Source organism: Cyprinodon tularosa, unplaced genomic scaffold (genome assembly GCF_016077235.1).
Source record: "Cyprinodon tularosa strain WSP-4 unplaced genomic scaffold, ASM1607723v1 ctg796, whole genome shotgun sequence".
Lineage (NCBI taxonomy): Eukaryota > Metazoa > Chordata > Actinopteri > Cyprinodontiformes > Cyprinodontidae > Cyprinodon > Cyprinodon tularosa.
In genome coordinates, this window is record NW_024039558.1 from 407108 (window position 1) to 431101 (window position 23994).

General features: G+C 44.7%; 1 protein-coding gene across 1 annotated transcript; it reads right to left on the reverse strand.

Annotated features, from left to right (window-relative positions):
- Positions 1-675: 675 nt before the first annotated feature.
- bcap31 (B cell receptor associated protein 31) lies at positions 676-21592 on the reverse strand. Its single transcript, XM_038271246.1, has 8 exons — positions 21448-21592; positions 19116-19207; positions 16533-16633; positions 15660-15804; positions 6817-6952; positions 2091-2217; positions 1901-2001; positions 676-1235 (listed from the first exon to the last, which is right to left on the reverse strand). Exons 2-8 carry the CDS (start codon positions 19205-19207, stop codon positions 1209-1211), a joined length of 729 nt encoding a protein of 242 aa, XP_038127174.1. The 5' UTR covers positions 21448-21592; the 3' UTR covers positions 676-1208.
- Positions 21593-23994: the final 2402 nt, after the last annotated feature.

Genomic DNA, 23994 nt, shown 5'->3' on the forward strand with positions numbered 1-23994 from the left:
GAAATTCTAACTGAAGCTTTTCTGCTTCATCCAAGATGCTGAATGTTGGGTTTATTCTAGTGTGGGAAGATCTGTAAACAAACAATGATCCAAAGATTCGCTTCATAACCTGGTGAAAACGTATTGTAACGTATCTTTGGATGAGAGGATGACAGCAGACTGGACCATTCAAACCCTGAGTTAGACACTGGGGCAGACCTGGAGACTCGTCTTTAGCACCTTCCAAAGTATTTTATCCTCCTGTAGTCTTTAACTTTAAAAGGGAGTTTTTCCTCTCCACTGTCGCTACAAGCATGCTTAGTGTGAGGGATTGCTGAAGAGTCAATGAGTCGATGCAATCAGCTGGTTTTCCTTAGATAGAAAACTTTGAATCAATCTGACTGGATGATCTGGTGAACTGGAAAGTGACCTGAGATGACATGATGTGAATTGGAGCTATAGAAATAAACTGAATAGAATTAATTGGTTTATTTAAGTTTGGGGGGAAAGTTTTGAAAAGAATTGGAAAAAAATAAAAATCAAACCTTATAGTAAAATGTTCTGGATCAGAAAGAAACCAGTGGAAGAAAAACTGATAATTTATCATGAGGAACCGATGCCTTCTGTAGGTTATATGAAGGAGCATTCCAGAACCAGAACCAAAGATTGGACTCTCAGAATCAAACACGACACATGTGGTCTTTAGCATCAACAATTTTATTATATTTTACCATCGGAAACAAAATTCCCGTCTTTAAATCACATTCAAAGTCCGAACCGAGACGATTTTGGTCCCGTTAGCGATCCAGAGAACAAACAGTCGTCACAGAACCATCCAAAGAAACAACATTTTTAGACCGTTTTTTCAGTTCATCTTAAAGCTGAACATGCAGGGTTTTAATTTTGGAATAAGTTCATTTCCTGCAGGAAACAAAAGCTGGCGTCACTTTCCTCCTTAAAGGACAGAATGCAGGTGATGATTGCCTGTCCTGGAGTTACACAGATAATCCAAAATAAACACCACAAACAAACCTAAAGAAATAAAATAAAAATCAGAGAAAACAAGGAAATCTTGATGTAAACAGACAGAACAAATGTTCCTACAGTCTGATCATCCAATCACAGCACAGCGTGTGAGCTGACATCAGATAACTGGGCAGGATGATGAAGCTGAAACTTCAGAGAGCGGTGATGATGGCGATACAAGCTGGAAGCAAGCTTCATCTTTCTCAGTCTGATTTCTTGTCACCGCTTGCCTGCAGACAAAGAACAGGGTATCAGGGAAACAGCCTGCAGTCAAAGAATAGGGTATCAGGGAAATTGATTTAAATTGATTTTGGGGAATTGTTTTATTTGATTTAAGGTGGTATTCATGTTTACTGTGTGTTTTAATTGATTTAAGGTGGTATTCATGTTTGTTGTGTGTTTTAACTGATTTAAGGTGCTAGTCATGTTTGCTGCATGTTTTAATTGATTAAAGGTGGTATTCATGTTTACTGTGTGTTTTAATTGATTTAAGGTGGTATTCATGTTTACTGTGTGTTTTAATTGATTTAAGGTGGTATTCATGTTTGTTGTGTGTTTTAACTGATTTAAGGTGCTAGTCATGTTTGCTGCATGTTTTAATTGATTTAAGGTGGTATTCATGTTTGCTGCATGTTTTAATTGATTTAAGGTGGTATTCATGTTTACTGTGTGTTTTAATTGATTTAAGGTGGTATTCATGTTTACTGTGTGTTTTAATTGATTTAAGGTGGTATTCATGTTTACTGTGTGTTTTAATTGATTTAAGGTGGTATTCATGTTTGCTGTGTGTTTTAATTGATTTAAGGTGGTATTCATGTTTGCTGCGTGTTTTAATCGATTTAAGGTGCTATTCATGTTTGCCACTGATTTAACGAATTGGGTTGAACTATTTTACCAGCAGCTTGCTGTGCTCCTCCAGCAGTCTGTCGTACTCCACCGTCAGGTTCTCCGCCTGTTTCTTCATTGCACTCACGTCACTGTCAGACTTCTGTAGAGCTGCATCAGAAGATCAAAGTCACAAATCGGATCAAAACTTCTCAGAGCTTCATTAGTTCTGATCTGCCTTCCGCTCTGCTCCACCGTACCTTTCTTGGTGTCCTGCAGCTGCTCCTTCAGCGTCTTTAGTTCCTCTTTCAGAGTCTTGTTCTCCTCCTGCAGTCCTGCTCCTTTCTTCCCGGCCTCTGGTATCTCGATTCCAGCCTCACGCAGTTTCTAAGGAAACAGTGACACAAATTGAGCAACTTTGACCTAGAGGTACAACAGGTGTTTGAAAATAATCAGTAAGTCGTCTAAAAAGAACCCCAAAGTGCTTCACACTGCACTCATACACTGATGGCAGTGAGCTACATTGTAGCCACAGCTGCACCAGGAATGCTGGAAAATAGTGTCACCGGTTCCTCTGACCACCAACAGCAGGCAAGCGGGTAAAAGCCCTGCTAAAGGGCAAGAGAGAGGGTTGAACCAGCAACCCACCAGTTACAGGATGAATCTCTACCTGCTCCAGCATGAAGGCGAACAGAAACATGTCGGACACTAACCTGCTGTGATAATTAAACCAATTCAAGGAAAAATTCAGGACAAACAGAAGAAAGACTGAACATGGCTGACTGTTAAAAGCAGAGAAACGAGTCAGCTGGAGACGCAGCAGAAACCAGAATGGTAAAAAGTTTCAGCTGCAGACCTCAAGTTGTCTGCTTCTGGAGATCCTGCAGAGTTTGGACCTCAGTTCTACAGGTTCAATATTAATCATGTGCATTTAATTAAAGTCGTAGGGAAGCGGCCGTTCCAACGGTTACGAATTCTCCTGAGTGATGCCCGACTTTACACGAGTGAATAAAGTGAATGTGATTGGTCGTTTATCAAGGGGGCGGGATTGTTGTGGTGGAGGGTTCGCAAGCCAGTTTGGTTGTAGCCGGTTTGTGGGAAGCATCTTGCTAACCAGTTAGCAACTTAGTGCTAGCAGGTTCCCAATGGGAAATTCCATTGGGACCAAGTAGCACTAAATTGGTGACTTAGAAACGACGCTGTCAAGGAACGCTATGGACAGCGGAAACATGCAAGAGGAGGAGAGTTTAGTGTCAGAGGTCGTGGATGAGTCTCCTCCGTCATCCATTTTTTATTTAGAGGAGGAAAGCGGGGACGAAGATGTTGTGGAAGAGGACGCCAGGGCGGCAGAAGCTTGGTTTGGTGTAGAAGGCTTCCAGCCGTCCATGTTTGAGCCCTTGCCTCGCAACGCTGCCAGCTCTGTTAGCTCTACGCCTGCCGAAGACACAGACGTCCATCCCCGTGAACACTGGGACGCAACTCAATGGGAAAGGAAAGGATTCTGATTTCAACCGTTGCGTAAATTAGCTGCGACATATGAATCAAGATGCTATGACCGGAAACATGTGATTGACAGATGACCGTTGATAAATGATTGGCTGAATTTAGGTGTTCAGGCTGACGTAGAACTAACCGGCCTGCAGAAGATAACGGGGAAAAAACACAGATTTTAAGACACGATTTCTTTTTAAGTAGACATTTCCTAATTTATATACAATTTTGACATTTAAATATGTTTTCCCTACAACTTTAAATAGTATAAAAACAACAGTTACTTAAAACCCAGAGTGGGTGAGTCCTTATTTCTAAAATAAAACTTTACTTCTATCCTGGAAGACTGACCTGGGACCGCAGAGAGAGAGTCCAGGTCAGTTTCTCTTTGACTGCGGTCCGTTTAGATGATTATCCAGAGAAAGCAGGTTTTTTTCTTTTCTTTACTTTCTATTAAAAGCTGCATTCATGTAATTATAGCGATCGTTTTAATCACCGTCTCTCACTGGCAGTTCCTGGCGTGGTTTTGGTCTACACTCGGTTTAGAGTTGGGTGGTCTCCATTACAACACTGTGACTAAAAGAGCTTGTTCAGCGATGACCTTTAGTTGGGAACTGAGTGTGGAGCGCCTCAGTGACTGGGAGTTGGATACCTGGCAGCTCAGAGCTCCTCATGATGGTTCAGGTCAACGCGGTCATTTGGTTGCTCTGATGTAAATAATCTGATGATGAGCTCATGTTCCTGACTGAACCGTAAACGGATCTCAGAGGAGCTGCGACTTCTTGTGAGCCAATCAGAGGTCGTCTGCTTCCAGCAGCTGAATGTATTTCAGGATTTCCAGCCGTCTGTTGGTGACCTCTGACCTGCAGAACCTAAATGATCCGTTCCTAAGAGGATCTGCTCTGATTGGTCAATGTTATTATGCTATAGTTATGCTGCTATAGGCTTAGACTGCTGGAGGACATAGGGACCCCTTTTCCATCATTCTATCTCTATTCTCCCACTCTGCAGAATCTGTTAGTTCAATCTCTAACGTTCTGCTCTCTCTGCTTTTTCTCATAGTAGCTTCATCTGGTCTGTTGCTGTTTGGCTGTGACTCCATCCTGGAGAGAAATATCAGCTGTGCTGTTGCCATCAACACCTTTGTTTCTAGATGTTGGAGCTTGGCCTGTTTTCCAGTGTAGTCCTGTTTCTCTGACTGTGACTAACTGGATGTGCTCTCTTCATCCTCTGACATGGGAGCTGGCTCGGAGCTCGTCTGCCTGGCTGTGTGTTTCCTGGACGGGGCCGCCTGTGGAGCTGGTTGACAGTTGCCTTTTGTATCTATGCTTCTTTTTCTATGTCTGCTTCTGTCTCCTTGAACCCCAGTGGGCCTCAGCAGATGGCCGCTCACACTGAGCCTGGTTCTGCTGGAGGTTTCTTCCTGTTCAAAGGGAGTTTTTCCTCTCCACTGTCGCTACAAGCATGCTTAGTGTGAGGGATTGCTGAAGAGTCAATGAGTCGATGCAATCAGCTGGTTTTCCTTAGATAGAAAACTTTGAATCAATCTGACTGGATGATCTGGTGAACTGGAAAGTGACCTGAGATGACATGATGTGAATTGGGGCTATAGAAATAAACTGAATAGAATTTTGTTAGAATCTGTTCAGAGGGTCTCAAAGGTTGGAGGGAAGGAATAAAATGCTGTTCTTCTACAGAGACAATTTGAAATAAAACTTGGAAAACTTCTTAATAAAAAAAGGTTTTCAAAGTAATTTTGTACAAATGTTTTATTATTATTATCGTTTTACTTTCCCTCCATCAGATAGAGTTTTAGCGAGTAAATTCTTTTATATTTTAAAGATCATATCCTCTTCCCTTCTGGGGGGCGGGGCTTTCCTCTGAAATGAGGAGCGTTTCTATTGGTCCTTTGTGAAAACAAAGAATTTGAAAATAAAACTATAATAAAAAAAAGAAAAAAAAATAAAGTTGGAAAAAGTTTGAAAAAAAAAAGCTTTTTTTGAATAAAGTTTTTTCTAATTTCCATTTACAAAAAAAAAGTTCTTTGCAACAATAATGGAAGCAAGACACGCTTGCATCCCTGAGTGAGAACATGTGATCACGTCTGCATGTGTGCCACAGTTAGAGCTGAAATATAGACGTCCCCAGACCAACCAGAAGGAATTCTCTGTGTGGATCCATGTCATGAGCTTCTGAGAAAGGAAGTCCTCTGAGGTCCAGGAACTCAGTCTCATGTAGAGACCACGGTGGGGGTAACGGACCCTAACAGAACCATGTTTGGTTCCTTCCTCCATGAGTAACAATCTCCAGATGAATCCGCCCAGAAACACTCGGTCACTGGGGGGGTGATGTTGCAACACGAGTGTGTCTCATGACTGTGAGGTGTTGGGAAAGTTGGACATGTGAGTGTTACTGTGAGGAGGTGTCGGTCCAGGAAAGATGATCAGAGGAAGCTCAGAGGTTCTGATGATTGAAGATCTGAACTGGTTTTAGTAAAGCTCACGGTCTGGATCAACTTAATGGACCAGGGTAAATCTGTCATCAGTAAGATGGTGCAGAGGGACACGATAACGAATAATTCATAGAAGTGAGGAGAAGACAGATAAGAGCCGACGTTAGCCGTGGCTGCTGCGGACGGGCCGACGCTAGCCCTGGCTGCTGCGGACGGGCCGACGCTAGCCCTGGCTGCTGCGGACGGGCCGACGCTAGCCCTGGCTGCTGCGGACGGGCCGACGCTAGCCCTGGCTGCTGCGGACGGGCCGACGTTAGCCCTGGCTGCTGCGGACGGGCCGACGTTAGCCCTGGCTGCTGCGGACGGGCCGACGCTAGCCCTGGCTGCTGCGGACGGGCCGACGCTAGCCCTGGCTGCTGCGGACGGGCCGACGCTAGCCCTGGCTGCTGCGGACGGGCCGACGCTAGCCCTGGCTGCTGCGGACGGGCCGACGTTAGCCCTGGCTGCTGCGGACGGGCCGACGCTAGCCCTGGCTGCTGCGGACGGGCCGACGTTAGCCCTGGCTGCTGCGGACGGGCCGACGCTAGCCCTGGCTGCTGCGGACGGGCCGACGTTAGCCCTGGCTGCTGCGGACGGGCCGACGTTAGCCCTGGCTGCTGCGGACGGGCCGACGCTAGCCCTGGCTGCTGCGGACGGGCCGACGCTAGCCCTGGCTGCTGCGGACGGGCCGACGCTAGCCCTGGCTGCTGCGGACGGGCCGACGCTAGCCCTGGCTGCTGCGGACGGGCCGACGCTAGCCCTGGCTGCTGCGGACGGGCCGACGTTAGCCCTGGCTGCTGCGGACGGGCCGACGCTAGCCCTGGCTGCTGCGGACGGGTGTCCCATCAACCAGGTGTCCCTTCAGTCGAGGTGCTTCAAACTGACTCAGTTTAGTGATTTAGGGAGAGGAGGTAGAGGAAGGTGCAGTGAGCGCCACAGTCAAATGGAGAACTAAAAGAAGAAGGAAAATTGAGTTTCATGTTTTAGGTGTGTTGATGTTTCACCTCTTGCAGACGCTCGTTCTCCTCCATGTAGGTCTTTGCAGCGTTGGTGGCGCTCTCAGCCTGGCTCTTGAAGGCCGAGTTAGAAGCCATGAGAGTGGCTTGCTGGGAGAGCAGGGTGGCAATGCGACGCAGCAGTCTGCGACATGAACACATGAACAGAGTCAGTCTGCAGCATGAACACATGAACAGAGTCAGTCTGCAGCATGAACACGTGAACCGAGTCAGTCTGCGACATGAACACGTGAACAGAGTCAGTCTGCGACATGAACACGTGAACAGAGTCAGTCTGCGACATGAACACGTGAACCGAGTCAGTCTGCGACATGAACACGTGAACCGAGTCAGTCTGCGACATGAACACGTGAACCGAGTCAGTCTGCGACATGAACACGTCAACAGAGTCAGTCTGCAGAATGAACACGTCAACAGAGTCAGTCTGCAGCATGAACACGTGAACAGAGTCAGTCTGCGACATGAACACGTGAACCGAGTCAGTCTGCGACATGAACACGTGAACCGAGTCAGTCTGCAGAATGAACACGTCAACAGAGTCAGTCTGCAGCATGAACACGTGAACAGAGTCAGTCTGCGACATGAACACGTGAACAGAGTCAGTCTGCGACATGAACACGTGAACAGAGTCAGTCTGCGACATGAACACGTGAACAGAGTCAGTCTGCGACATGAACACGTGAACAGAGTCAGTCTGCAGCATGAACACGTGAACCGAGTCAGTCTGCGACATGAACACGTGAACCGAGTCAGTCTGCAGAATGAACACGTCAACAGAGTCAGTCTGCAGCATGAACACGTGAACAGAGTCAGTCTGCGACATGAACGCGTGAACAGAGTCAGTCTGCGACATGAACGCGTGAACAGAGTCAGTCTGCGACATGAACGCGTGAACAGAGTCAGTCTGCGACATGAACGCGTGAACAGAGTCAGTCTGCGACATGAACACGTGAACAGAGTCAGTCTGCAGCATGAACACGTGAACAGAGTCAGTCTGCAGCATGAACACGTGAACAGAGTCAGTCTGCAGCATGAACACGTGAACAGAGTCAGTCTGCAGCATGAACACGTGAACAGAGTCAGTCTGCAGCATGAACACGTGAACAGAGTCAGTCTGCAGCATGAACACGTGAACAGAGTCAGTCTGCAGCATGAACACGTGAACAGAGTCAGTCTGCGACATGAACACGTGAACAGAGTCAGTCTGCGACATGAACACGTGAACAGAGTCAGTCTGCAGAATGAACACGTGAACAGAGTCAGTCTGCGACATGAACACGTGAACAGAGTCAGTCTGCGACATGAACACGTGAACAGAGTCAGTCTGCGACATGAACACGTGAACAGAGTCAGTCTGCAGCATGAACACGTGAACAGAGTCAGTCTGCAGCATGAACACGTGAACAGAGTCAGTCTGCAGCATGAACACGTGAACAGAGTCAGTCTGCAGCATGAACACGTGAACAGAGTCAGTCTGCAGCATGAACACGTGAACAGAGTCAGTCTGCAGCATGAACACGTGAACAGAGTCAGTCTGCAGCATGAACACGTGAACAGAGTCAGTCTGCAGAATGAACACGTGAACAGAGTCAGTCTGCAGCATGAACACGTGAACAGAGTCAGTCTGCAGCATGAACACGTGAACAGAGTCAGTCTGCGACATGAACACGTGAACAGAGTCAGTCTGCAGAATGAACACGTGAACAGAGTCAGTCTGCAGCATGAACACGTGAACAGAGTCAGTCTGCAGCATGAACACGTGAACAGAGTCAGTCTGCAGAATGAACACGTCAACAGAGTCAGTCTGCAGCATGAACACGTCAACAGAGTCAGTCTGCAGCATGAACACGTGAACAGTCAGTCTGCGACATGAACACGTGAACAGAGTCAGTCTGCGACATGAACACGTGAACAGAGTCAGTCTGCAGAATGAACACGTGAACAGAGTCAGTCTGCAGAATGAACACGTGAACCGAGTCAGTCTGCAGAATGAACACGTGAACCGAGTCAGTCTGCAGCATGAACACGTGAACAGAGTCAGTCTGCAGCATGAACACGTGAACAGAGTCAGTCTGCAGCATGAACACGTGAACAGAGTCAGTCTGCAGCATGAACACGTGAACAGAGTCAGTCTGCAGCATGAACACGTGAACAGAGTCAGTCTGCAGCATGAACACATGAACAGAGTCAGTCTGCGACATGAACACGTGAACAGAGTCAGTCTGCGACATGAACACGTGAACAGAGTCAGTCTGCGACATGAACACGTGAACAGAGTCAGTCTGCAGCATGAACACGTGAACAGAGTCAGTCTGCAGCATGAACACGTGAACAGAGTCAGTCTGCAGCATGAACACGTGAACAGAGTCAGTCTGCAGCATGAACACGTGAACAGAGTCAGTCTGCAGCATGAACACGTGAACAGTCAGTCTGCAGCATGAACACGTGAACAGAGTCAGTCTGCAGCATGAACACGTGAACAGAGTCAGTCTGCAGCATGAACACGTGAACAGAGTCAGTCTGCAGCATGAACACGTGAACAGAGTCAGTCTGCAGAATGAACACGTGAACAGAGTCAGTCTGCAGCATGAACACGTGAACAGAGTCAGTCTGCAGAATGAACACGTGAACAGAGTCAGTCTGCAGAATGAACACGTGAACAGAGTCAGTCTGCAGCATGAACACGTGAACAGAGTCAGTCTGCAGAATGAACACGTGAACAGAGTCAGTCTGCAGCATGAACACGTCAACAGAGTCAGTCTGCAGCATGAACACGTGAACAGAGTCAGTCTGCAGCATGAACACGTGAACAGAGTCAGTCTGCAGCATGAACACGTGAACAGAGTCAGTCTGCAGAATGAACACGTCAACAGAGTCAGTCTGCAGCATGAACACGTGAACAGAGTCAGTCTGCAGCATGAACACGTGAACAGAGTCAGTCTGCAGAATGAACACGTCAACAGAGTCAGTCTGCAGAATGAACACGTGAACAGAGTCAGTCTGCAGCATGAACACGTGAACAGAGTCAGTCTGCAGAATGAACACGTGAACAGAGTCAGTCTGCAGCATGAACACGTGAACAGAGTCAGTCTGCAGCATGAACACGTGAACAGAGTCAGTCTGCAGCATGAACACGTGAACAGAGTCAGTCTGCAGCATGAACACGTGAACAGAGTCAGTCTGCAGCATGAACACGTGAACAGAGTCAGTCTGCAGCATGAACACGTGAACAGAGTCAGTCTGCAGCATGAACACGTGAACAGAGTCAGTCTGCAGCATGAACACGTGAACAGAGTCAGTCTGCAGCATGAACACGTGAACAGAGTCAGTCTGCAGCATGAACACGTGAACAGTCAGTCTGCAGAATGAACACGTGAACAGAGTCAGTCTGCAGCATGAACACGTGAACAGAGTCAGTCTGCAGCATGAACACGTGAACAGAGTCAGTCTGCAGCATGAACACGTGAACAGAGTCAGTCTGCAGCATGAACACGTGAACAGAGTCAGTCTGCAGAATGAACACGTGAACAGAGTCAGTCTGCAGAATGAACACGTCAACAGAGTCAGTCTGCAGCATGAACACGTCAACAGAGTCAATCTGCAGCATGAACACGTGAACAGAGTCAGTCTGCAGCATGAACACGTGAACAGAGTCAGTCTGCAGAATGAACACGTCAACAGAGTCAGTCTGCAGCATGAACACGTCAACAGAGTCAGTCTGCAGCATGAACACGTGAACAGAGTCAATCTGCAGCATGAACACGTGAACAGAGTCAGTCTGCAGCATGAACACGTGAACAGAGTCAGTCTGCAGAATGAACACGTCAACAGAGTCAGTCTGCAGAATGAACACGTCAACAGAGTCAGTCTGCAGCATGAACACGTGAACAGAGTCAGTCTGCAGCATGAACACGTGAACAGAGTCAGTCTGCAGCATGAACACGTGAACAGAGTCAGTCTGCAGCATGAACACGTGAACAGAGTCAGTCTGCAGCATGAACACGTGAACAGAGTCAGTCTGCAGCATGAACACGTGAACAGAGTCAGTCTGCAGCATGAACACGTGAACAGAGTCAGTCTGCAGCATGAACACGTGAACAGAGTCAGTCTGCAGCATGAACACGTGAACAGAGTCAGTCTGCAGCATGAACACGTGAACAGAGTCAGTCTGCAGCATGAACACGTGAACAGAGTCAGTCTGCAGCATGAACACGTGAACAGAGTCAGTCTGCAGCATGAACACGTGAACAGAGTCAGTCTGCAGCATGAACACGTGAACAGAGTCAGTCTGCAGCATGAACACGTGAACAGAGTCAGTCTGCAGCATGAACACGTGAACAGAGTCAGTCTGCAGCATGAACACGTGAACAGAGTCAGTCTGCAGCATGAACACGTGAACAGAGTCAGTCTGCAGCATGAACACGTGAACAGAGTCAGTCTGCAGAATGAACACGTCAACAGAGTCAGTCTGCAGCATGAACACGTCAACAGAGTCAGTCTGCAGCATGAACACGTGAACAGAGTCAGTCTGCGACATGAACACGTGAACAGAGTCAGTCTGCAGCATGAACACGTGAACAGAGTCAGTCTGCAGCATGAACACGTGAACAGAGTCAGTCTGCAGCATGAACACGTGAACAGAGTCAGTCTGCAGAATGAACACGTCAACAGAGTCAGTCTGCAGAATGAACACGTGAACAGAGTCAGTCTGCAGCATGAACACGTGAACAGAGTCAGTCTGCAGCATGAACACGTGAACAGAGTCAGTCTGCAGAATGAACACGTGAACAGAGTCAGTCTGCAGCATGAACACGTGAACAGAGTCAGTCTGCAGAATGAACACGTCAACAGAGTCAGTCTGCAGAATGAACACGTCAACAAAGTCAGTCTGCAGCATGAACACGTCAACAGAGTCAATCTGCAGCATGAACACGTGAACAGAGTCAGTCTGCAGCATGAACACGTGAACAGAGTCAGTCTCCAGCATGAACACGTGAACAGAGTCAGTCTGCAGCATGAACACGTGAACAGAGTCAGTCTGCAGAATGAACACGTCAACAGAGTCAGTCTGCAGAATGAACACGTCAACAAAGTCAGTCTGCAGCATGAACACGTCAACAGAGTCAATCTGCAGCATGAACACGTGAACAGAGTCAGTCTGCAGCATGAACACGTGAACAGAGTCAGTCTGCAGAATGAACACGTGAACAGTCAGTCTGCAGAATGAACACGTCAACAGAGTCAGTCTGCAGCATGAACACGTCAACAGAGTCAATCTGCAGCATGAACACGTGAACAGAGTCAATCTGCAGAATGAACACGTCAACAGAGTCAATCTGCAGAATGAACACGTGAACAGAGTCAATCTGCAGAATGAACACGTCAACAGAGTCAGTCTGCAGCATGAACACGTGAACAGAGTCAGTCTGCGACATGAACACGTGAACAGAGTCAGTCTGCAGCATGAACACGTGAACAGAGTCAGTCTGCAGAATGAACACGTGAACAGAGTCAGTCTGCGACATGAACACGTGAACAGAGTCAGTCTGCAGCATGAACACGTGAACAGTCAGTCTGCAGAATGAACACGTGAACAGAGTCAGTCTGCAGCATGAACACGTGAACAGAGTCAGTCTGCAGCATGAACACGTGAACAGTCAGTCTGCAGAATGAACACGTGAACAGAGTCAGTCTGCAGCATGAACACGTGAACAGAGTCAGTCTGCAGCATGAACACGTGAACAGAGTCAGTCTGCAGCATGAACACGTGAACAGAGTCAGTCTGCAGAATGAACACGTCAACAGAGTCAGTCTGCAGCATGAACACGTGAACAGTCAGTCTGCAGCATGAACAGTCTGCAGCATGAACACGTGAACCGAGTCAGTCTGCGACATGAACACGTGAACCGAGTCAGTCTGCAGAATAAACACGTGAACCGAGTCGGTCTGCGACATGAACACGTCAACAGAGTCAGTCTGCAGAATGAACACGTCAACAGAGTCAGTCTGCACATGAACACGTGAACCGAGTCAGTCTGCAGAATGAACACGTCAACAGAGTCAGTCTGCAGAATGAACACGTGAACCGAGTCGGTCTGCGACATGAACACGTCAACAGAGTCAGTCTGCAGAATGAACACGTGAACAGAGTCAGTCTGCAGAATGAACACGTGAACAGAGTCAGTCTGCAGAATGAACACGTCAACAGAGTCAGTCTGCACATGAACACGTCAACAGAGTCAGTCTGCACATGAACACGTGAACCGAGTCAGTCTGCAGCATGAACACGTGAACAGAGTCAGTCGGATTCATGTTTTCATATTATTCTGCATGAAGAGTGTTTAATCGAGAACCAAACTGCTTTGTAAATAAGTTGAGGGTCAAACTCTGGCCTTTGTGCCTTTGACATTTTCAGGATTTGCACTCATGACGGCGAGCACGTCCAACCCCCTCGCACACACACTCACCACTGAGTGCTGTGCTGACAGATGATGAGGAAACATTGACTAACAGGACGGGTGGAGGTGGGGGGATCAGAGAAAAGCAGACTAGCTGTGAATCTAAACTGCTCCTCTCCTCCCTCTGATCATATAATCTCAGTCTTTCAGCCTCAGGCGTATTTTTCTGCTCCGGGGAGGAAAACGGAACCAGTCTCCATATAGAGCTGAACCACCCAGTGCTCAGTTAGTAAACATTCAATAGATTAAAGTTTCTGTTTTTCCCTCCTTAGACCTCAGAAGACCTCCGTCTTCCTCCTGAGGCCTAAAGAGGCCTTATCATTGCTCTTTCTTCTCTATGTCCGCTCAAACCATAATGCGAATTCTGACCAATTTCTCGTTTCCATGGAAAAGGTGAAATTAGCAAACGCCGCGCCCCTCCAGTTCACCATGGACCCCTGCAGCTCAATGACCATGAAGCGTGCGCCACGGATTTCCATGAGCTATAATGATGTTGAATGAGGAGGATGAAGCTGCTGCTATCAGGTTTCGCTGGTTTGAAGCGATTCAGTTGAAATCTGCGCTGCAGCCTCTCCTCGGTGAGGTCACCAGCATCATGTGACGCTGAAGCCAAGAACATGTGCAGGTTGTAAATATCTGCCCGCTGATGCATTCGGGGACTTTCTGGCAGCCTGGGATTTATTTGTGTTGCACGTTTACTCACGCTCATCCGGCTCCGGCTGCTATTTTTAAAGAGTTAGAAACGGGTCCCTGCAGCCCGGGGCAGAATGTCCAAACATAGAGCGGTGGCTCTCTGACCCGCCTGGCATCTCCACATGGCTCTGGGTTCTGTAACTTCCTTCCTTCATGGCGCTGATGTTTTGGCTCTGGAAGGACGTGTTCATGTCCGAGTCTGGGGACGACTTATGATGCGTTATGAATTTGAACGTCTAAGATCAAAACTGTAAACTTTAATCTCAGGCTTTTATTGGCGTCTCTGCTTGAATCAGAACCGAAGGAGAAAATGTTTGGTTCTATTTTCAGCGGCGGATGAATCCCTGCTTAATGCAGAGGGTTCACATGGAACCTGATCCGGATAAACAGCGAGTCATAGAGAGCGCCGCCTTGGCTCAGGGAAGTGAAAGAAAGGTGTTAGGTCAGAGGAGCCCCAGCTGCTCTTCCTCCTGGGCTGGTGTTCCAGCAGCTGCAGGATCACATGTGGCATCTGATGTGTTCTGCTGCCCCCTGCTGGCAGAAACTCACTCAGACATCATGAAGCCACAAAGTTACCATACATGTTATGGAGCCAAAACTTTATCATCACCATTAATAAAAGTTTAACCCTTTATAGCGCAAGTTACGGTTTTTCATCACTTGCATACCCCTTTACCCCCCATCAGTGAGGTCTAGAAACGCAACATCTATATCCAGCCATTCAGCATAGATCCTGCTACATGGCTGTACATCTTATTTTGGCATTTGACCAATTAGATGAGCCCTTGAATCATCTAATTGAACCTACTGGAAATTGACTGTAGGGGCATTTTGGGGTAAATGGAGAAAAAAAACAGAGCTAAAATTAATGATGATATCCGTCTGTCCATAAAACGTCTACATCGTGGGGGCCAACCATCCTTATGGGGACCTCCATCAGATCCCCTCACGTTTCTAGGCTTAGGGTGTTACATTAGGACTAAGGCAGGGATGTCAAACTGGTTCCATAAATTCCGAGATTAAAGTCACAATTCTGAGAAAAAAGTCACAATTCTGAGAAAAAAGTCACAATTCTGAGAAAAAAGTCACAATTCTGAGAAAAACGTCACAATTCTGAGAAAAAAGTCACAATTCTGAGAAAAACGTCACAATTCTGAGAAAAAAAGTCAAAATTCTGAGAAAAAAAGTCAAAATTCTGAGAAAAAAGTCAAAATTCTGAGAAAAAAGTCAAAATTCTGAGAGAAAAAGTCAAAATTCTGACTTTTTTCCCATATTAAACTGAAAGAAAATTTAAAATCAGTTAACTTTTATTATTTTCAGTAGCCCTAATCCTCTTCCGTATTTTTTACATGCAACATTCAGTCCATACAATAGCACACCAGACTGCATTCACCTCAACAGGTAGCTCCAGTCTTAACATGACGACGTGATGAGATGACTGCAGTCTGTGGTGCTACTGCTCGGTTATAAGAAAACCAGCGGCCATACGGCTCTTTCTGGAACCGGTCTGACATCCCTGGACTAAGGTGTGCATTGAGTTTGGGTTAAGGTTAGGTATTTACTGTAATGGATAGCTTTAGGGTTAGTGTCCCCCGTTAGGCTGTATACCTCACAAATGAATGGAGGTCAATGGAAAGTCTCCCACCAGAATAGTGAAACCAGACTGTGTGTGTGTCTTACAGGCAGAGCAGCAGGGCGAAGCCGGCGATGTACTCGTTCCTCTGAGCTCTGAACAGCTTCATGTGGATGTGTTCGATGGCCGTGGGGTTGTTTGTCACGTCCACTTTGTCCGTCACACTGTACTTCCTGACTTCACGAAATGCATCTGCACACATGAACACACCGTTAACACCAGCTGGTAGCAAAAAAAACACAGATCTAAGTTTACAGATATCCCATCTTAGCCTAGCGAGGTGGCGAACAGTTTGATCTTCAGTGAGATTCAGCTGCTGATCGGCTTCAGCTCTCTGACCGGAGCTGATGCTGGTTTAGACTTTATTTTACTTTTAACAACACTTTATTCAAACAATTCAAAACATATAAACAGTTACTGGTGTAAAACAAGTGTCAGTTAAAAATCATTAAAGGAGGAGCCTGTTAAACTGGAGCTGTCCATCATCTGACACACTTCATAAAATGTTAAAACCCCACAGCTGAATAAAATCCTTTTTTTTCTTTTCTCATTTCCCTTTTTTTCTTTATTTTTCCTTTTTTTTTTTATTCCCCCCCCCAAAAAAAGAGATCAGATTTCTAGATCATCATGGTTGATTCAGAAAGCAGCTCTATAGATAAGTTATAGAGTAGACATCTATGTATGTAAATCCCTTTATTGTCGCACAAAGGGGAGATTCTCTCTTTGCATTTAACCCATTTAACCCAAGTGGATGGGTTAAATGGGTTAAATGGGTTAAATGCGGGTAAAGGGTCTTGCTCAGGGACTCAGAGTGGAGGCTGTGGGGATCAAACCGGGTATTTGCAGCCTTCTCAGAGCACAGCGCGCTGCTCTGACCCACTGGGTCAGCACTTATCTAGAATATTTCTGTAGAGATTTACCGATGAGGAGGAAGACCAGGATGGCCATGGCCACCATGAACCAGGTGTTTCCATACAGGGCGATGGTCTGCACCAGCCGGGACTTGAAGACCCTGCTCCAGCTGAAAGAAGGGAGAAGCAGAGCCGGTTATGGTTCCCAGAACCAGAGGTGGAACCCCTCCTGAGCCCAGTCTAGAGACGCACCATGGGCTGATATCTGATAGCGATCCGATTCAACGACTCAATCAATGAAACACATTTCTCAGCATCTGAATGACGGATTAGCCCAAAGATAATTATTTAAAAAGGTAATAAATCAACGCAGGTATAAATTAACTTTATATCATTTATTAACAAATAGCAGCAAAAAGGCAGATAAATTCCATGTAAAGGGCGCCGGATTGGATCTCCGATATCTGATCCAGAAATTAATCATCGGAGGCGATGTCAGATCAGTGCATCTCTGGCCCAGACCCAACAGGAACCAAAGCAGCAGATCAGAACTGGCTGGTACCAGAGATTCTGAATCCTTGCTGATAAAGCGGGGCCCTCTACTTCCTAACCACGCATCTGGATCCAGTTGCCATAGCGATGCACAAACAGATTCTGGTTCTGATTCTGAGACGTTTCAGAACATTTCAAGAACCTTTGAACGGGGCCAGAAACAATCCGATTAAATTAACTAACATGAATTTATCTTAAAGAGGTCGGATTTACACATCTACTGAAAAAAAAAGAACAAGCTCAATTAAATATTAAGATAAAAGCATTTGCGGTTAAAATTTTTCATGTTCTTGTCATGTGGAAAAATGCTAACTTTTAGCTAGCCTAAATAGATCCTCTTTCAGCTGCAACTCTGTCTTCCTCTTTGAGATACTACCGCTAGTGATGTTATAAGAGCCGAGGCTTCGAGGCGTGTGTCGAGTAATGGAGGGGGCGTTTCCCCCGAAGCGCGTGTCGAGGCGTGATTCATTTAGAGGCGGGGCCGAAATGAATGACGTCCGAGGCCTCGCTACCGTGAAACCACATGACCACTTCGCAAAGTGGTTCGGGAGGCGCAACAATTTTGACAGGCATCTAAACAGCCTCAGTGTTTAGTCAAGATGTGGGAGATTGGAGGAGAGATGCTCTCAGCTGGATAAAGTTTGCATAGATTCTAAAAATAGATTGGTTGGAAAAACAACCAATCTAGTTGCTTAAAACTAATTTAGTTTGAATAAACAATGTAATGATCAAAATTTGAGCAAACCATCGGACAATGTCGGTGTTAACAAGTTGGTGTTAACTAGTATTTTCTCCTTACTATGGTCATCTACATAGGTGGCGTCATCTGTTAGAGACAGGCTCCCACTCTAGAAGTTGATGGTTCAACACCTGTCTTTGACTTTTGAAAATTACGATTAAACTGGCTGATGAGACTAATTTGCGTTGTTTTGCCCGAGTAAAAATATAGATTGGGTAAATTAGGTCGGTTTAGTCAAAAGATTGATTGAACACAACTTCCAACCTGATTAAAACCAAAAAACATGGAAAAACTATCATGTTTAAATAAAAATGACTAACACCTTTCATTTTGCTCATCATTGCTCAAAGTAATTTCCCTCTGTGCAAATTGAGCAAACTGGGCAATCAGAATCAGAAATGCTTTAATAATCCCAAACACTTTCACTGTCTGCTTGAGTTTATTTCACTAAAATGGCAGAAAACGGTGCACCTTAAATGATTGTTCTAAGAAGTTTTACACTTAAAAAAAATTACCAAAGATTTTATTATACACACCAACCATTAACAATTTCAAGGGAACGTGAAATGGGAAAAAAAAAAGAAAAACAGTTGCAAAAAAACAGATTTTATTACAAACTGTAGTTCTGCTCTCCACCAGCAGGTGGTGACATGTTCACATGAAGCCTCATGAACTGTGGGGATCGTTGAAGCTATTTGGCCAAACGGCTCAATGAGGCTTCATCTCAGCATCACTAACTACCACTGATCTACATTCACTGGATCGCTGATAGCCTGAAAAAAGTGAATCCATCGGCCGCCATATTGGTACTCCCTGCTCCCATAGAGACGTGCAGTCAGAGTGCCTCCATGTGCAGCATTTGGCTGCTAAAACCAGCAGTTTTCTGGCTGCAGGAAGACGTTCGTCAGGTAATTTCCCAGTCAGTGGATGAACTAAGCAATAAATCCATCTATAGCCGATTGATCCGATAGTATAGTCTGCAGACTAACATTAGTCTGACTGAGTTAGCCATTGGGTCTAAAGTTAGAAAATAGAAAGTAATTCACTGTGAAATGTTAATGCAGTAATTCTTTATTCAGTAGATGATGCTGTCGTTTTTCTAGAGTTTCTTGTCTTTCTCATTTGAAAAAGTTGTGCTAAAATATATTGAATGTTACATTGATGGAAAAAAGCAACTCAGGCATTTTACCCCTCATATCGTTTTTGTGCAGAAAATGACTCCATAGCCTCTTTTATTTCTTTACTTCTGTTATTTTGAGACTGAACCAGACGTCAGCTTTTCCAGACCGCTTTGATCTTTCTCTGGTTTTTATCTCTGAAAAGTTTTCACCTGGTGTGACTCTGGACAGGTGAACACCGACCTTTTAGGAGAGATGAAGGGGATGCAGAGAAGAAGAACCAGGAAGACCTCCACATAGAGGAAGGTGGCCACGGCCGTCCACTGTAGACTCATCTGGACACAGAGACAGAGAGCAGAAATAAAAACCATTAGAATCCTTCCAGGTTACTGGGAACCAGTCCGGGTCCATTTGGACTGGTTCCTCTGAGCCTAACAGAGCTTTCAGCCACATTATTTAATCATCATCAGTTTCTCAGTTTGATCGCTTTGAGTCCAACTCAAAGAATCGATAAATAAAATTGATTAGAATGACGTCACCGTGGGAACAAAGGTGGTAAGATGAAAGGTGATTAAATCAGTTAACTAATGTAGACATTAAAGATTAACTAAAGATAAAATGAGTAAATAGAAGCTGTAAAACGGGGGTTTAGGGGGACAGAGCCAGGTTAGTTTGGCCGGATCTAATCCTTTTTTTTTTTTTTTAAGTCTCAGGTGATTCTTCTCCAACAGTTCAAAAAAGTTGAGAACTTTTCCAACTGTTGAAATACCAAAAAATTTAGAAAACAATCCACTGGACTTTAATTCCAAGTTTGAAGACGTTTCTCTTCCATCCAGGAAGCTTTTTCAATTCAAAATGTCAGAAATAGCGTTTAGTTCCAGGCTTTATGCCATAGCCCAACAAAGCCTGGTTTTGGCCAGTTCTCACTATGAGTGATTGTGCGTTCTCGTGAAACGTCATCAGCATCAGCTCTAGCGCTGTTCCAATTCACAAGAACAGCAGACCGAGAACGGACAAAGTCCCCGGATGTTGTTCCGGCCCCTCCCTCTTTACCCAGCACGCATCAGAGCAGATTTGTCCGTTCTCCAAACTGACAGCTGTCCCAGCATGCACTGCGACAGCAGCTAACAGGTTAGCGCTCACAGAGCTCAGAGTATTAAGTTAAAGGTTCTCTTTTCTGTTGCTGTTGTTCAATAAAAGTACGTTTTAAGATCATGTGAGGCGAGAACATTAGAACATAACGTCAGCCCGTCTGCAGCGGCCGGGGCTACCGTCAGCCCGTCTGCAGCGGCCCTCTCTCTGCATAGCCTTGTCTGAAGGACCGCTGGCTCTGATGGAGGTTTGATTTGTTTTATTTGGCAAAATGTTCATTAGATTTGTGTTTATCTGACTGTTAAATATTATTCCCCCACTAATCTATTATTATCTAGAGACTATCAATAACAGGAGGTGAAATGCAGCTCCAGACGAGCAGAGCGTGTGATGATGTCATCAGTACGCTTCTGTTCCAGTTGACCCAGATTTATTCTGTGTGCCCCCATTATCCCAGAGTCCAGACTTTCCTGGGTTCTTCTCAAGAACATACTTGTGAGGACACGAGTCCGTACTCACGTTCTTGTAAATTGAGAAACGTCATTTTTTTAGAAAACATGCAAATTGAGCCGGATGAATGGGTCCACGCCTTTGGAATGGGGGGGGTTGTTAAAGGGGATTGTTGGCCTGGCTGAATAGTCGGGGTCTTCTGTTCCCCTGTAAAGGGGTGGACCCATTTCAATTTGCATGTTTTCTAAACCAAAACCAGGCTTTGTTGGGCTGCTGGATAAAACCTGGAACTAAACGCTATTTCTGACATTTTTAACTGAAAAATCTTCCTGGATGGAAGAGAAACGTCTTCAAACTGGGAAACAAAGTCCAGAGGATTGTTTTATAACGCTTTCGGAATGACAGTGACCTGGATGACTGAGAATCTTCAGCAGCTTGTTCTCCAACAGTTTTTAGATGTTTTAAGACATTTCAGGGACAAAAAGGCAAAATCAGGAGGTTCTGTACACCCCCCCCCCTATATTTCTCCACTGTCAGATCAATAAAATTAATCAATCCTCAACATTTAACCCACATGAATGAAGATCAAACCGGTTCTAGGCGGTACCAGAGGATCCAAGCAGGAGAAAATGAGCAGCGATGTGGAAATATTTTCTCTACTTCTGAGGAATCAGTAATCTAATAATCTCAGACAGCTGGGCTGCTGTTCTGCTAATCTGAGACTGGGGGGGAGGAGGTGTGGCAGGTTATGCCCAGGACTGCTTCTCTCCAGAACCAACCTCCCTAAAATAAAACCCCCGGACTGAACGAGGCCTTCAAGAACTTCAGAGCCGCCCTGAGTCCAGATCCAGATCGTTGTTTGGCTCCGTGTATTTCCCGCTAAATAAAAAGTCTAATCCTGTCATTCTCACACCAACAACTTCAGGCTCCGTCTAATCGCTGGATTCTTAAACATCATCAAAACATCGAATAGCCTGAAGGACAGATAAAAGAGGAACACTGGTTCGTTTGGTTTTCAGCGGTTTGGACTCACCTTTCAGCACAGAACCGGAACCAGAGCAGAAAACCACGAACCAAAGAGCTGAACACCTCCGCTGACTGTGCTGCTAGCCTTTAGCGTTAGCTTAGCATGCTAGGAGAAGCTCTTCCGGGTGGGTTATTGCCAGCTCATCCTGAGCGCTGATTGGACAGCCCGACACGGTGGGAGGAGTCACATCATTTCTCACAGTAAACATCAAGTTTTATTTCCAGTTAAAATCATTTTTGATTCTAATTCAATTTTAAATTTATATTAGATTATTATTATTCATTTTTAGACTTTTTAAAAACAGCTGAATGTTTTTAAAGCTGCTCATATTTAAATTCGGTGCAAAGTTGATCAAGTTTGTACGGAAGAGGATTAGGGCCACTGAAAAAATTAAAAAAGTGAACAGATTTTTTAATATTATTTCATTTTGATATGGGGAAAAATTCAGAATTCTGACTTTTTTCTCATATTGTACTAAAATAAAATTAAAAAATCTGTCAACTTTTTTAAATTTTTATTCAGTGGTCCTAATCCTCTTCCATAACTTTGCCAATTACCTTTTTTATTTATTTATTTATTTATTTATTTATTTATTTATTTATTTATTTATTCACTTTTTATTAATCCAATAACACGAAAAAGACTTTCAGAGAGGATCGCAAAAATGAAGATTAATTACAATTGAAAAGTACAAAGTATTACAAATAGCAGGGGATTTATGTGCAGAAACATTGAAATCTAACATAGAAATGTAAAAATGGTGGATGTAATCAGAATAGCATCATTTTTTTTTTTTTTTTTTTGCATATTTGTCTTTTTCTTATCTCTTTTTAAGAGATGAAAAAAAGGTTTTAAAGTCATTGATAAACAAATGAAAAGAGGATTTAGCATTTCTCCATTTAGCACAGTGGATGTGATATTTACCCAACAGCAGGATGATATTAACAGCATCAGAAACAGGCAAGGGAAGATGGATTTATAAAAAATGAGACCATTTGGGGAAATCCACTCTGTTTGGTGCTGTTTCTCCTCACCACCAGCAGAGGGAGACACTGACAACAGAAAGAATCTCTGCTCCTTCGGCTCACCAGTTGGAAGAAGCAGAGATGGGTTTAAATAAATAGAGGTCTCACTCGGATATACAACCTAAACCCCCTTAACTTCTTTATATTCTGGTCTGACTGCATCAAACTCAACAGAACCTCCACATAGATCTACTGAACTTCACCACTGAGGACTTTTCCAACTGTTGAAACACAAAAAAGTTAGAAATCAATCATGTGGACTTTGATTCCAGGTTTGAAGATGTTTCACTTCCCATCCAGGAAGCTTTTTTAATAATTTTGTTTTTTAAATTGAAAAATCTTCCTGGATGTGAAGCGAACTGTCTTCAAACTTGGAAACAAAATCCAGTAGATTGTTTTTAACTTTTTTGCAATGGCCTGGATGACTGAGGATCATCACCAGCAACTGGCAACTGTTGAAATAACTCTGTTCTTTATCATTCACTTCAGATAGAATAGAATATAGTGTAATAGACTAGTCATTGTAGGTATATCACTGGTAAAGAGTATATATATATATATATATATATGTGTCATGATTATAACAAAACATTAGCTAATTTACAGTGTTAATTAAATAATACCTCTGGTATTGTTTGGTCTGTATTTCATTGCCAGCTATTCTAAATCCCACCTGAGAGTGAAGTGCAATGAAAGTATTGATGTACAAAAACTCCTTTGCACAAGAAATCCAAATAGTTTAAAAAACATTTATTGGAATTGATGAAAGCAGCAATGATATAAAGTTAATTGAAGTTGGAAGGCAGGATTTGCGATAATGCTTCTTATTGCACCTGGGGTGCAGCAGTCATTCCTTTTAGGGTCCTTCAGGTTCTGTGATGGTTCATGCTTGGTTCATCCTCATCATCACCTGCGATAAAGTCCGACCATAAGACAGTAATCTGAGAACCTTTAAAGATGGCAGCATGTGGAGCAGAAGGGGAAGACTGCAGTATAGAGGATAAAAGGTCAGGGTGCCGGCACACTGGCCTATGGCGCCCTATTTCTACAGACCAGCACTGTGTCCTCACATGCTGCAGATGTTCTATCAGGTCAGCATACCCCATCAGACCAGCATACCCATAGTAATACGCATGCACACGCATGCACAAAGGGACATTTAAACAACTTCTGCTACATTTGCAGATCAGCCTGACAAGGTAACAATCCTGATAGTTACGCTGCTATAGGCTTAGACTGCTGGAGGACATAGGGACCCCTTTTTCATCATTCTGCTTCATTCTATCTCTATTCTCCCACTCTGCAGAATCTGTTAGTTCAATCTCTAACGTTCTGCTCTCTCTGCTTTTTCTCATAGTAGCTTCATCTGGTCTGTATAGAAATAAACTGAATTTAATTGACTTTATTCTCTTCATGTTTTGACGTTATTTTTCGTAAATTTAGGACTTTATTCTCAAAATAGCACAGACTAAATCTCTAGCCTGGCCTTAATAGTCCGTCGTACAGAGGAAAGGCTGAACAGGTGCAC